This window comes from Haplochromis burtoni, unplaced genomic scaffold (assembly GCF_018398535.1).
Source record: "Haplochromis burtoni strain Fernald_Lab_line unplaced genomic scaffold, NCSU_Asbu1 Contig_16, whole genome shotgun sequence".
NCBI classification, from domain to species: domain Eukaryota; kingdom Metazoa; phylum Chordata; class Actinopteri; order Cichliformes; family Cichlidae; genus Haplochromis; species Haplochromis burtoni.
Genome location: NW_024582377.1, coordinates 2969471 through 2984193, shown reverse-complemented (window position 1 = coordinate 2984193; position 14723 = coordinate 2969471). Strand labels below are relative to the sequence as shown.

Sequence of the window (14723 nt, the reverse complement as noted above, 5' to 3'; positions counted from 1 at the left end):
TGGAGGTAATTAATGGTTCGTGTGACACATGTAGCCACACAGTAACAACGTTTGGTTCAATTGGTCTGACTAAACACCACCCTCGCCGCCACCTCCACACACGCACTCCCTCTCGTGCTCTCCCTCCCACACCCACACCTTCCAAAACGGACCCCTTCAATCCACCCGGCAACCTCCTCCCCCCTTTTCTTTTCTTCTTCTCACACTTTGTGGGCTAAGCTGCATGCTCACTGTCCCGAAACGTGATGAACCATCCAGCCCTATGGGAATTTCTCCTCCCAGTTTGCTAGCGTCAGCTACATCTGTGTCTGTGTAGTTCCAACAGCAGCAGTAGCAGCAGTGTGGCAATGGCAGTGACTTGGCTCAGGCATCAGACTGGCTCTCAGTGACATTCTGCTTCAACTTGACTGAGAGGCAGCACCGTTTCCACTCAGCTCAGACAAGCAGGGAAACTTCTCTCCTGCTTTTATTCTTTGTCTCTGGCTTAGATTCTTATTTAATTTATTAATGCCAGAGGAAGGATCCCTTGCAACTTTAAGGATACTTTTCTCATCTGGACAGACCAGACCGCTTTGGACAGCTGAGAATAATGTGATGCCGTACGCTGCGCCTCTTGAGCAGGGATGACCGAAATCTTCCGGTACCCACCCTCCTCCTCCCACTCTCCGTCAGCTTTCTCCTGAGCCACTGCGTTCACACTTTTCCCCAAGACCCCTCCGGCACGCAAGGGTCAAGTCAGCAGGATTTCTCATCCACCACAATCCTCTCTCCAACTGTGTTGTGAGCCTGTTCCTCAGCACCATACTTGAGGAGAAAGGCTTCCCAAGCAAAACAAAGGGATTAAAAATGAACTTTGCTCTCACCAGGAGACACGGTCTTCCCTTAAACAGAAGACTGTGAGATCTGATGAAAGTCAACTGTGAGTATTCATCTTTTTTCCCCCCCTTTACATCAGTGGTTCGTTTCACAGTCTCCTGAGAATCATGCCCTTTCTGATTAATGCACAAAGGCATGACCTGGATTCAAGAGGAAATAGCATCATGTGTGCACAAGTGCATGTCTGAGAGGTCTCGGCATGTTTTTTTAATGTAGCCTTTTACCTTAATGAATGCAGCAGAGCTCCCAAAAAGATGTGTACATTTGTTCTTCAGGCAGACATGCTGTCCAGAAAAGCACCGTACACTACACTATATGTGCATCTATTAGCCATATGTCAGTTGTTTTATAAAAGTTGCTGCTCCTAATTATTGCTAAGTCAATAAAGCCTTGACTCTTCACATATCTTAATTATTTCCCCTTAATTGCTTTGGAGTTTTAATTTTAGATTCCTGAATGCTTTGATAACCTACACACATTTTTATGTAGACGCTTAATCGGTCTGTAGTTGTGCTGTTTTATTGCACAGTCATATTTCTGCCCCACACCATCTCCTCTCCAGCCCTCCAATCACCGTCTTTAGCCTCGTCTTAAAACATCTGATAATAGCGCATATATTTGATTTTCTTCTGCACACTTCTAAAATGTTTAATTCATCTTCTTTAGTTGAATTAAACAAGCAAACAAAGAAAAAAAAAGGCATTTTGATTCACTTCCACAAAGCCAATCGATCTTTTCCTTCAAAAGCTAAAGCTCTTTTCTTCCCTTCCCCTCTCTGATTAACTGGAAATGACAAAACAGAGAAGGATTAAGCAGTGAAGCGTGATTTTAACGAGTCCTTCCTGTCCCCACAGACCTTGTGAGGTGTTACAACAAACGTTGAGAGGTGCTCGTGCTCTTGAGAAAAATCCTGGAAGCAGTTACCATGGAACAGTAATGGCAATGTTATGGACGAGTAGTCTGTTTTACCACCAGAAACGTCCACTCTTATATTAGTAAAATTAGGATTTTATGGTGAAACATTTCACGTTTTCAACTTGGGAGTTTTCATGCTCAGATGTACCATAAAGAAACCTGCCATCATCCATGTAATGGTGTGCAGTCTCACATGTGTTCCTCCCTCAGCTGCTTGGTTCTTCCAATATCTTTTGTTGTGCAGACAAAAGTAATATCAGCGCAGAGGAAATGGGGCGAGTTGGGAACAAACATCAGAAAACCCAGAGGCACAAACGATATTTAGCAAATTCTTCACACAAGAATTCAAATGAGCCAGATCATTATCCAAATGATGGGGTCTTAATGAAATGTTGTAGTCACTCATAAAACAGTACTCACTGTTATTGTTTTATTCCCTCCAGTAGCTGCCAAATCTATGCACATCACAATATTCGCCTAACGATCGTGGTCCTCATTTCTCACGGGAGGAAAGCTGTAATTTAACTTGTGCTGGTTTGAAAAACAAAACTGTTAAGCAGCAAAACTCGTATTTTGATCTTTTCCTTTAGCTGATTTTATCCTACACAATCATCCTTTTACCACTAATGCTTAAATATCTGTGCTTGGCAGCAGTTCTTAATGTGAATATTTTTATTTGTTCTTTCCCCGTCAGTGGCACAAACGTGATTCAAGCAATATCGTATAGCCACCCTCCTCTTCCAGAATCGAGAGCTCTTAGCAATAGTCCAGTGAACTGACTGCAAACCATTGTGTCGAGGAGCTCTGGGCTGATTTGCACATCGCCCATCATGCAGATGCATGCCCTACAGTATGGTTGCCTCTGTTTGTTTTCCCTTGACTTGTCTCTGTGTTGCTTTCTCTTCCTTCTGATGATCACTCTCATGTCCTTTCCCTTTTACTAATGCCACACACGCGCTATTTGAGTTTGTGCTTTTCGCTGTGCTGTGCATTTGTGTTTCCACCAAAGGACAATGTAAAGAAAGGTTACCTGTGACTAGGAGGCTTGGTGGGGGCAGTGTATGAGGCTGCTGCACAGGAGCCCTGATGGCGAGGTGCCAGAGGACCTGCAGGAAGCCAGCCTTCGACCAGATTTGTGCTACCTGTGCGGACTCACACTGTTAATCACTGGATCAATGACCATTACTTATGCATACCAACACAATATTTGAGAGAATGGTCTGATAGCCTTAGTATGTATAATTAATAAGGGAGACTCAGTTTCCTTGGCAAGAGCAACACGATTTCTTTGCACCACTGTTTGGAGCTGATGCACTCTTTTCTCCTCTTGTTTAAAACCATAATTTAAAAGCTTTTTGTAAGTTCAAATCAAACATTTTTCAAACCTCCCCTGTGTCACGGGGTCACAAAGCTTGCCTACTCCCCAGTGTACGTCACATTTGATAACAAGCTTCATCCATAAAAAGCTCCAAAAACAGGACACAACAGACGATATTCACTATTTATAGTGAGGCAGAGGCCATGTTTACTCCACAGTCTGAGTTCTGAGTGTACCATTAAAATGCTTCCTGCTTCGATTTAGAAGCTATTAGCGGGCTTGACTTGTTCTACCACTTGAGGTCAAGCAGCAGAACAAGTCTATTCTTTGTGTGTGTGCCTGTAAGCCTAGAACACATCAGTCATCAGTGAGTCAGAAATATCTCTGTGCACCTATCATCATTAATTCATTCTTTTCTGAAAAAGGGTAATCAGATTGCTTGCATCACAAAATTGGAAAAACTAACAGAAAAACCAAAGACAACTAAGAAATAGTCCACGCCTGTGCGTTTTGAGAGTGTACCTGACTTATCTGGGCTCAGCAAACATGTTCACGCAAGACTGCCAAAGCTGTTATGTTTAGGGAGGGTAATATTTTCCAGGCCACATTAAATAGCCTATGACCATTGTAATAAAAAATGTATCAGATGACTATGTGGAAAGAGTGTGTGCCTCTCATAGTGATTAATAAAGATTTATTAGCTATGGGCTGCGCTGCTCAGCTTTATAGCTTCAACCAACTGTTAGGGTGTCCACTAGTAAATTTAACATTTATACTCTCACTTACCATCATTTGTGGCAAAAACACACGGCTGTTTCAGGAAGAAATGGGAAACAAAATAGAAGATGTGACCATAGATTGGATATTGTTTGCAGGATTAAAAAGTAAGCCATGAGAGAAGCGTCTTAAACCCGCATTCTTCTGCAAGAAGCTAAAAGTACCCAAAACGACTTCCAGTTAGTCATGGTAAAAGTGCGCCCTCTTTCTCCCATAAGGTTTCACGGATCAGGACATAATAAAAATCATCTGGCCCTTGGCGGATGAAAATTGGGTAAATACAACCTTAGATTAACCTTTTTAGAGGAAATTTAGCTAAAATGCACAGAGACCTTATGAAAAACTCAGTACAGCCTTACTGTTTCCATAGGAGTTAAGAGGGTAAGTAGCAGCCAGGTACTGCTTATTAAATACACTCGATTAACTGATCATCGGAAATTGTGAGCACCTCTATAAAAGAAGAGATTTTGGCAGTTTGCTGGTCAGATGTGTTAACAGAATTTGCAAGAAGGAAAGACGTCAGCAACAACATCAGTCTGGATATGAGTATAAGGTCATTTAGAACCAACTTCAAGTCTGTCATTCTACAGAGAGAAAGATTATTCACAAGTGAAAAACAATCAAGACAGTTGCCAACTTTCCACGAGTGGACGTCACAGCACACGCCAAGGTCAGACTGTGCAATGCTCAGAGAAATTGCAAAAAACCTCCCAAAGGCTACATCTCACACCCTACAGGCTTCAGTTAGCATGTTAAATGTTCAAGTTCCTGACAGTACAGCTAGAAAAAGTCTGAAGAAGTACAGCTTGTTTACAAGGTTTGCCAAAAGAAAGCCTCTTTTCGCTAAAAAGAACATGTCAGCATGAGTTAGCATGACTTGCAAAGTTTTTTCTGAACAAACTAAGACTTCTGGCACCTTTTTCTATGCTTAAGTGTTTTCTAACATTCACACGCTTATGGATGCATCTAACTTAGGGTTAATATTTTGCTCAAGGATATTTTGCCTACAGACTGGAGCAGTCAGGGAGTGAACGACCAAACGTCTGATTCCTGGGGGACCTGCTCTGCCTCCTGAATAACCCCAAAGTGATGTGGCTCAAAGACCCCAACAGTGGAGATGTTTGGCCATAATGCAAAGTGCCACATTTGGTGAACATGAAACAGCATATCAGCTCATAGTGTCCGAGTGGTGGAGGGTTTGAGGGGTGATGATTTGGTGTTGTTTTGCAGGGACTGGACCTGGGTACCTTGCAGTTAACTATGAACACCTGTGTATACCAAAGTATTTTAGAGACAAGTGAGAGGCCATCCAAAGCGTGCCAAAAATGAGTCAGGAGAGACCACCTACAACCAGCAAATCTCCAATAGAATGGCTGAAAAACAAAAGAATCAAGATATTGCAATGGCCCGGTCAAAGTCCAGACAGTCTAGAGTTAAGCAAGGACCTTCAGAGAACTGTGCATAAACAAATGCCTCAATGAAATGAAGCATCGCTGTATAGAACAGATGGCCAAAATTCCTCCACAATGATGTGAGAGACTGTTACAGTCACACAGAACACAAAAACTCCAAGTTATTGTGGCTAAAAGTGATTCAACAAGCTATTTAATCATGGGATATAGTTCGTTTTTCGTTTTTCTCTTTGTTGAATAAATAATTACATGGTATAATATGTCATATGTTGTTGTTTATCTGAGGTTATATTTGCCTAATTTTAAGACCAGCTCAGAACCAGATAATTTTTTATCACATCCTGATATGTGAACCCTTAGAATTAAGGGTCGGTGCCCGATACCATGACTGAATATAGAAGTCTGATTAGTTCGTGGTCTCAGTTGCCAGCTTTTTGTGTCGTGACAAGTTGTAATATTGATTTTCCCAAAGCACTTCCATTTACAGTAAAATAGATGATGAAACAGTGCATACTTTAGGTCAGGCCTACCTTGTGATTGGAAAGCTCTGACTGTTTGACACCTGGCTTCAAAACTCCAAGATGCCAACATTGGAAGCACTTAAAGACTTAACAGGACTTTAGAAAATGACGCATGGCAACAAGGTGGCAACATATGTGCTGTTTTTACAGTCTATGAATGGGGCTTCGTTAATACCTAGCTTGTGAACGTGTTGGAAGTTTGAGCAGCAGAATTACTTTGTGTTTAGCAGACCATAAAAAGAAACTAACAGGGAGTGAATATGGACTCCAAATGACAGTGGTGCTATTCAACATGTTACTTTTGCCGTGCTACATTGACACTAACATGATGTTATCTGGAAGATGTTAACTGAGGCTGGCATTAGTTGTCATTTTTTGTGTAATGAACATTGACAAATTGATCCATCTTTTGATGGGATCACACTAGCTGCAAAGTCCATCGTCAATTCAGTGTCTTATTTTAGCATGTTAGTGTCTCCAGTCTTAGTATATTGGCTACTGATAGTTGATTGATGCTATAAAAGGTCTAAAAAAGCAAGCCAACAAAGAAATTCCATTAACCTACATTATTTTAAATGGCCCACAGGGGAACACTCTGGTTTCCAAAGACTTCTGGTTATATTGAAGTCCAAGAGGCACCTTGCTCTATAATCTCAATAAATAATTTCATGTTGACTTTATGGATTAAATTACTAGTCATAGGTTGAAATCACTAGAACTTTAGGTTGATTTTGATTACAAGAGTCAGAAATGTGAATTATTAAGATTTGTGACTGAAGTCATTAATCCTCAGTTTCACAGGAGTCACTGGTCACTCAACACATCAAGGTTAAAAACACTAAGATGGTGATGGCAAAAACTCTCTCAGCTTGAGGCTTGTTATGGGAGTGGGTAATGTCTTTGGACTTCGGGAGGAAACCAGAGTACTAGAAGAGAACCCACTCAAGCTCAAGGAGAGCATGAAGTCTCCACACACAAGGGCCCCAGCCGGCCGGTGGGTTTGAACCCTCTTGCTCTGAGGCGACAGCGCCAACCACAGCATGCCGCCCATATTTGAAATTTGTAAATAGTTTATTCAAAGCAGGGTAATGATGCAGGGATTCGAGTAATGTGATATGAAATGCTATTCTATAACAAGATGAGGGACATTTGAAGTCCTGCCAGAGGACTCCAACTGTCGCACCATCACTGTAATGTTATTTGTGCGGGCCTCAGGCTACCGCTGGCACTCCTGCTTACCTGGCACTGTCCAAGAAATGCCTGTGAATAAGAACGTTATTTCTCAAGTGAGGTTGTGATTATATCCAGAGAATTACATTGCGGACAGCGATACATCTCTTTCTGGAGGAGTTATCCACCTGAGCGTGACGTTAAGAGAAAGTTTCCTTTTACCCGAGCTCAGACTCCAGCAGCATTTTCCAGATAAGGAAGATTAGGCTGAAACATGGAATGTTTAAAAAAATGTTTTTTTAGAAGGATCACAAAATAATCTCAAAATAACTCTGACAAAGTCATTTTAAGTAAACTGGAGTTCGACGACTTTAGATTCAAAGATTTAAACAATTTTTTGTGCCTAAACTAAGGTTACCATTTGGGATACTGTTAGATATCTACATTTGGTTATTTACTTAGTAAATGAAAGTAGTCTTTTAGTCCAGGCTTAGTCAGCTAAAACATAAATGCTTGTATATGTGTCTGAAACCCAGTTCCACAACACTGACTGCTTTCCTAGCTGTGCCTGTGTTTTGGAACAGGCTGGCTGAGAGGGTAATATGTAAAGCTGTCTTTACCTACATGTGTGCCAGTACTCTGGCTGACAGCCTGAGGCTGCATTTGCTGCTACCCACATGGAGGTTATCTGCACTGAGTTCATTGTTGCTCTGCACTGAGAGTCTCAGAGCATCTGCACCTCTCTGATGGTAGATTCACCATATGCCGTAGCTGTATTATTTTCAGTCGAACAGAATAAGTGTGAATTTGAACATAAAGTTTTAGAGTTTGGAAGGTCGTACACAGGACACAGATGCTGGGCTGTAACATGGCGATTTCCTAATTTTAAGCAGACCAAGTGGCAGGGATGAAAATACCAGTGCCGTGGTGCCCAGTTGGCTGCAGCATTTCCTGAGGGAAGACTGACCGCTCTAGAAAGATAGAGGGAACGACAGCCTATTAACTCGTGGAAACAAGAGAAAAACTAGTGCCTCACAGCCAAGTAGCATTTATATATAAACAAATAGTCTACATGAATGGGTATGAATCTGTATCAGTTGTATATGCAAATATATTCAGTTTCACAGGATTTAATCTTGCTTCACTAGATTTCAAACTGATCAAAGTCAGTGCAAGACCACACAGATGTGTTTGTACTCCATGATAGACGAGGCATCAAGCCATAGCCATTTCCTACGGGCTTTGGGTGGATAGCCTCACACTCGCTATTAACTGTAGTTTCCAGCACAGAAGAACATTTTCACCTGGTCTAACCTGAGAGGGAGGAACCCTGTATGTTGTGAGCTTCCATGTGCATGTGCGATTTTTCACTGTGATCAGTTGTGAATTAATAGCTGTAGTGGTCACTTACTGTCCCTGCATTCATATGCTACTTTCCCCCCCTACATCCAAGAAAATGCATTAGCAGGAGAAACCAAGCTAATGATCAAACATCAGGTTTGCCTACTTGCTAATCCATCCTAAAAATGACAGCAGACTGATACATGCAAATAAGATGACAGCAAGTCTCAAGTGTATGCAGGCAATTACTAGCTATACTGGATCTGTGAAATGATATATAATATATGTATAAATTAAACATCTTCCAGCAGATTAACGCTCCCTCCAAAAACATGTTAAATTGACAATCATGTCGACTACTCACAATGCATGTGACTAGTAGTGCCAACAACCTTTCCAAGCATCTGACAATTGTTTGTAGGCTCGGGCCAATCACAAGCAGCCAACGTGTAACATAGTAAGTACACAAAAATAATAGATCATCACTTGATAGGTCTGCTCCATTCTGTTGGATATAAATTGATATTGCTTTATAAATAAATGTACTTATTTACTTATGCAAATATATTAGGCGCTTCGAGTAGGGATATTTAAAATACTGTTTTATTTACACATGTAAAAGAAACTTGTTATTACAAATAGAACATATTTGTATGTGAGCGAACAATTAGTTTCTCAACAAGAATCTCAAAATGCAGTGAATATCTGTCAGAGAAGGATGATTACTAAAATATTCACTCTCTAAAATTGCAATGGCTGAATGAATAACAAAACTACAATCCCCATCATCACTTGTCTGTTTCAGAATTTCAGTTTTAACACAAGATAAAATCATTTGTCCTTTTTTGCATTTTGTCACAGACACAAACATATCAGCCTCAGTATTAACACCCCAACATGAATTTAAGTCCAGGTTTGACTAGTTCATGTACACTGAACTGCTGCCATCTAGTGGCAGACATACAGAGTAATGCTTCTTTTCTTCTTTTTTTCAGGAGGGCTTAGTGGAAATGACAAACCTGGTATTAAAGACTCCTGCGATACTTGGATGCCAATAACCAGGAGAAGGCCATGGAAGGAGAAAACATGAACTCCACAGTAAATACCAGCACGATGGATATCCACCTGGTCACCCACAGTCTCTGGGAGGTGATCACCATTGCAACTGTCTCGGCTATAGTCAGCCTCATTACCATTGTGGGGAATGTTCTAGTAATGGTCTCCTTTAAAGTCAACAGCCAGCTGAAGACAGTGAACAATTACTACCTGCTGAGTCTGGCAGCTGCAGATCTCATCATAGGTGTTTTCTCCATGAATCTATACACCTCTTACATACTGATGGGTTACTGGGCCTTGGGAAACCTCGCCTGTGACTTGTGGTTGGCATTGGACTACGTAGCTAGCAATGCCTCAGTCATGAACCTGCTGGTGATCAGTTTTGACAGATATTTCTCCATCACCAGGCCTCTAACTTACAGGGCCAAACGGACTCCTAAACGAGCTGGGATCATGATAGGTTTAGCGTGGCTAGTGTCACTTGTTCTGTGGGCCCCGCCTATTCTCTGCTGGCAGTACTTTGTTGGAAAGAGGACTGTACCCGAGAGGCAATGCCAAATCCAGTTTTTCTCTGAGCCTGTAATTACTTTTGGGACAGCTATTGCAGCCTTTTACGTCCCTGTATCTGTCATGACAATCCTCTACTGCAGAATCTACAAGGAGACAGAAAAGAGGACCAAAGATCTTGCAGAGCTTCAAGGGATTAACTGTTCTACAGAGTCTGGGGTGGCTCAGCCTCAGAAAACCATCATCAGATCTTGTTTTAGCTGTAAACTAAGTTCAGCATCACAAGACAGGAACCAGGCCTCGTGGTCCTCCTCAACCAGGAGCAACGCGGTCAAATCAGCGGCCACCACCAGCGATGAGTGGTCCAAAGCTGGTCAGCTGACCACCTTTAACAGCTACGCCTCCTCTGAGGACGAGGACAGGCCAGTGTCTCCAGGAGGCTTCCAGACCTCCTTCGGGAACCAGGCTTGCAAAGCCACCAAGAGTGGAGTATGCAGCGAGAGCGAGCAGCTCAGCAGCTACGATGAAGAGAGTTTCTTTCAGACGCCACCCAAAAGCAACTCACAGAAGAGCAGCAAGTGTGTGTCCTACAAGTTTAAACCAGTGACCAAGGAAAGTCACACGGAGCACCAAAGCAGAAACGGAGACACGAAAATCACGTCGCCAACATTCTCCTCGGCCGAGTCCATGAGCGTTCCGTCCACCTCCACCATGTCCAAGCCCATAGACACAACGCTGAAGAGCCAGATCACCAAGAGAAAAAGGATGGTGCTGATCAAGGAAAGAAAGGCAGCTCAAACTCTCAGCGCCATCCTGCTGGCCTTCATCTTAACATGGACTCCTTATAACATCATGGTGCTGATTTCTACCTTCTGCTCTCAATGCATCCCCGTCTCCCTCTGGCACCTGGGCTACTGGCTGTGCTACGTCAACAGCACCGTCAATCCCATGTGCTACGCCCTTTGCAACAAGACCTTCCAAAAGACCTTCCGCATGCTCTTACTCTGCCAGTGGAAAAAGAAAAGGATTGAAGAGAAACTATACTGGTATGGACAAAACCCCGTGGTCAGCTCTAAAATGACATGAAGAGGTTGTGAGACAGTGGCTGTAAATCATATGTTTGTACCAATAACTTTGGCTTTATGAACTTGTGCATACGTATTAGGTGATATCAAAAGATATCCAGAGCCTAGTACATCTTATAGTGCTGCTCATTAATCAGTAGGTTTGCTATAGTGTATGGTAATTGCTGCTGGAAGAATATTATATATTTTGTACACTGTATGTAGGGTCAAAAATATACAAAACAAACCAGTATTTTTCTCCAAGTTGAAGCACATTTACGCCATTGATTTACACAGCAGCACACTTTGATATATGGAGACCAGCGTGAAGTTGCTCCAGTCTAAAAAGTCAAGCTGATGCACTCATACCCAAAATGTCACGAGACACACAGAGCTCTTTAATTCTTAAAGTATTGTGCTTGTACTGATGAGGTGTATTTCCAAATGGCTGTCGTTGTTTTTATTTAAAAGGGCTAATATGCTTCATCGTGATGTCGGACTCTTGCTCGTTAAGCCAAGACACTTACTTGATGTTCATGAAAGCCTTTTAATGTGTGCCACTGTAATTTGTCCAATGAATAAATGTGTAGAGTCAGCTTCATTGTTTTGTCATCACTTGCTATGATTTTCATGTCGTGCGAGATCCCAGTGCAAAATACGGTTATAGGAATCATGCGTAAAAGGCATTAATGGATCACTTGAGTTTACCGATTGGGAATAACTAACTTGTTAATAATATCAGTGTTTACATTGGAAGTTTTGTGGAGGATTTAACAGCTCACACTGTTTATGAATTCTCTTTATTACATTTTATTCTCAGGATATTTTCGTTTTCATTAAGCATTGAACTACAGTATGTTTTACTGTGGCTAAATCAATATCACTGTATTTCTGGCAAACTTGTAATGTACTGTGGAAAATATGTTGGTGCGCTGCTCCTTTGTGTACCCACTGAATGGAAGATGCCTTGTACAGGCTATTTTTTTATTTTTTATCTGTCATAAGCTATAATGCCATGAAACACTTCTTGGTAACTGTGATAAACCAGGAGTCTGCACTTGCAATTTTCAGAAAGAAAAAAACAAAACTAAAAAACATGCTTTGCTTCAAGTATACTGACTTGGTGTGTGATGGAAACAAAGCTAGAGCTAAATCTGTACTGCGACTTTTTACTGTATTTCAAGTTTGTGATGCGTTTTTGTTTCTTTTCAGTATTTTGTGATCATGTCCATGCATTTTTGAATAAAATGTGGTCAATAGAAGGTCCAATAGTCACTACAAGAAAATCCCTGATATCACCCATTGTTGTGTTTAATGACAAAAACTCAAATCTGGCACAAATCCTGGGAATGACGTCCTTATAGCTCATCCTTCTTGCAGTCTCCACTCTGAATCAGTTTCACTGTGTCAGAAGGTCTCACCATCATCCATGCATACTTGCACAGCCGCTCCTTGTTGCAGTCTTTTTGCCAGTAGATGACATTTCTGCGATTCAGATTGGCGCCGGCGCAGGCGTCGTACCACCAGCCTCCTCCCGGCACCCCTTGAAACTCCAGTTTGGCACAGTTCTGGAAGTAGTTATCATTGTCTCTGTCTTTAGTGGTGAATTTCTGGTTGTCATGGAGATAGTTCTCTGTATCCAGCGTCAGAGCGTCTACGGTCGTTCCCTCAAACAACCCCAGTCTCAGTCTATAAGCTGATGCTTCATCCTCCACCAGGAATGGATCATACTCTCCCATCTTTGTGACGGCATCTTGGTCCACAAGTTTTATTCCTAGTTTATAGCGTGCAGGCCCACGGGTAAGCTGATGAAGGTAGTCATTCCCAAGCCAATGATCTCCAGTGATAAAACCAAAGCCTTTCTTATATTCAGCCCAAGTGCAATCAAAATTCACACTGCTATTCACAGTAATGTGCTGCACCACGGTCCAGCCTCCCTCCTGCATGGCACAGTAGGCCACAATGGGGGAGTCCCCTGGTTGGATCAGGTACACTCCGTCTCTGGCCCAGCCTGAAGAGGCCATCAGCATTTCATAGCAGTCTCTGGGCAGCACTGTTGAGCAATTAAACATCAGTCATATCAATCAGGGCAATCAGAATTACTTTATAGCTAAGAATTAGGCAGGTTTATCATATACATCACACATCGAGTCTATTAACTCCATTACTAGCTTTTTTGATAATTACCACATATTTGTTTTGCCTTCATTTAGTACAAAAAGGTTTAACGTGTGAAAATGACAGTTATTTCACAAAGTTTATGTACTGATCCTCGACTCAGTGGAGTAGCTTTCTAAATTCTGTAATATTATCGTGATTGAAATGTGAAATTTAAATAACTTAAACAAATTACAAGCTGCTAGTAGGTGAGCTTTTTAGCTGCACATTCGTTTTGAAGTCTTCAAAAGGAGACGCGGAAGCTTTGTTTGCTTTCCCCAGTTTTTACACCAAGCTAACTAGCTTGCTAACATTAGCGTCTAGCTTAGAGAAACAGAACCGCCCCCCAACTGTTTTTCAAATTGCCAAACAACTTCTTTAAACCCAATCCATGCACAATTTGGTTATGTCTAATTTAAGGACCCCTCAGGTGTTCAGTGAATAGTTGCGGTCTGGTACAAACAATGCAGGTCAGGAATTGTAGTGATGTCTGAAAATTTGCTTACCTTGTATTACTTTCCACCCAAGGCATGATTAGATTTAAACACAAGTGCTAAAAGTCTATAAAAAATCCAGTACTTTATGAAAATGATCATTTTATTTATTTGAGGGACAAAATATCAGATCTTCTACTTTTGGGATCTGGTTTATTGTGCAGCTGTTGTGCTTTAAATAAATTTACACGTGGCCCAGATGGACTACAACATGTCCAAACCATCATACTCCTTCAATTGTGCCTTGGAAAACATTTTTATGATGTCATGTTTCTTTTCTTCAAAGATAATCTTTCTAATATTACCAACAACCTTACGTGAACAGAAAGCTGTAGACAGGCAGAAATGTTGCTTTGAGAGAGCCGTGGCTTTCTGCTTGCAGCACTTGCAATGCACACTGCTCTTGTTCACTGTTCTCCTGATAATTTTCTTAAGAACATTAATATTAACCAATGTGAGAGAGGCCTTTACTTACAAATCACACTCTTGGAATAAAGTCTGCTGATCTGCTTTACATGGACAGGGTAACAATTCTGTCCAACATTTCTGAATGTGAAAGGACCGTCTGTCTGATCACATTCAAAAAATATGTTTCTGTACAAAATAATTTCTCAATGTTTCCCAGGTAAGCACAATAAAACATTGCTTTTCTAAAAGTTTTCTAATAGATTGCCTTTTAACAATGCACAAATAACCTCAGAGGACCTAATGCTTATCATCAGTGAGTCAATAAGTGATTTGGATCTAGAGGTTGGAATTAAACTCACATCCACAAGAGTAATCTTCACAGATAATCACAGATATGAATGTATTCAGCGTTTAAAAAAAATCAAATGATTTTCCAGACTAGTGTTTTGAAAATTCTCCCAAATCATGTTCAGCTTTTGTCCAAATCCACAACTGAAACAGACAGGAAAGAAAAGTCAAACAGGAAGTGAAAGCCTGCATAAATAAATACCTCTCATTCCACGGTTCAGGACCAATTTATGCTCATCTGGTGAAAGGAGATTTAGGTTTTCAGCTTGGAGATGCTCCATGTCAAGTCCAGTCACTCTAAGCAGCAGCAAAACCACTGCTGGCGACAGGCATCTCAAATACTTCATCCTTTACTTTTT

General features: G+C 41.4%; 2 protein-coding genes across 2 annotated transcripts; one reads left to right on the top strand and one right to left on the bottom strand.

Moving 5' to 3' along the window:
* The first annotated feature begins 215 nt into the window (after positions 1–215).
* Positions 216–10979, top strand: chrm5a (cholinergic receptor, muscarinic 5a). Its single transcript, XM_005916897.3, has 2 exons — positions 216–919; positions 9326–10979. Exon 2 carries the CDS (start codon positions 9402–9404, stop codon positions 10977–10979), a length of 1578 nt encoding a protein of 525 aa, XP_005916959.1. The 5' UTR covers positions 216–919; positions 9326–9401.
* A 1261-nt stretch (positions 10980–12240) lies between these two features.
* Positions 12241–14711, bottom strand: zgc:194887 (uncharacterized protein LOC571819 homolog). Its single transcript, XM_005916898.3, has 2 exons — positions 14567–14711; positions 12241–13010 (listed from the first exon to the last, which is right to left on the bottom strand). Exons 1-2 carry the CDS (start codon positions 14709–14711, stop codon positions 12316–12318), a joined length of 840 nt encoding a protein of 279 aa, XP_005916960.1. The 3' UTR covers positions 12241–12315.
* Positions 14712–14723: the final 12 nt, after the last annotated feature.

Coding starts and splice junctions, on each gene's coding strand:
- zgc:194887 (XM_005916898.3), bottom strand. CDS start 14,711: ATGAAGTATTTGAGATGCCTGTCGCCAGCAGTGGTTTTGCTGCTGCTT. Junction 13,011..14,566: donor CCTGAACCGTGGAATGAGAG/GTATTTATTTAT, acceptor ATTGCTCAACAG/TGCTGCCCAGAGACTGCTAT.
- chrm5a (XM_005916897.3), top strand. CDS start 9,402: ATGGAAGGAGAAAACATGAACTCCACAGTAAATACCAGCACGATGGAT.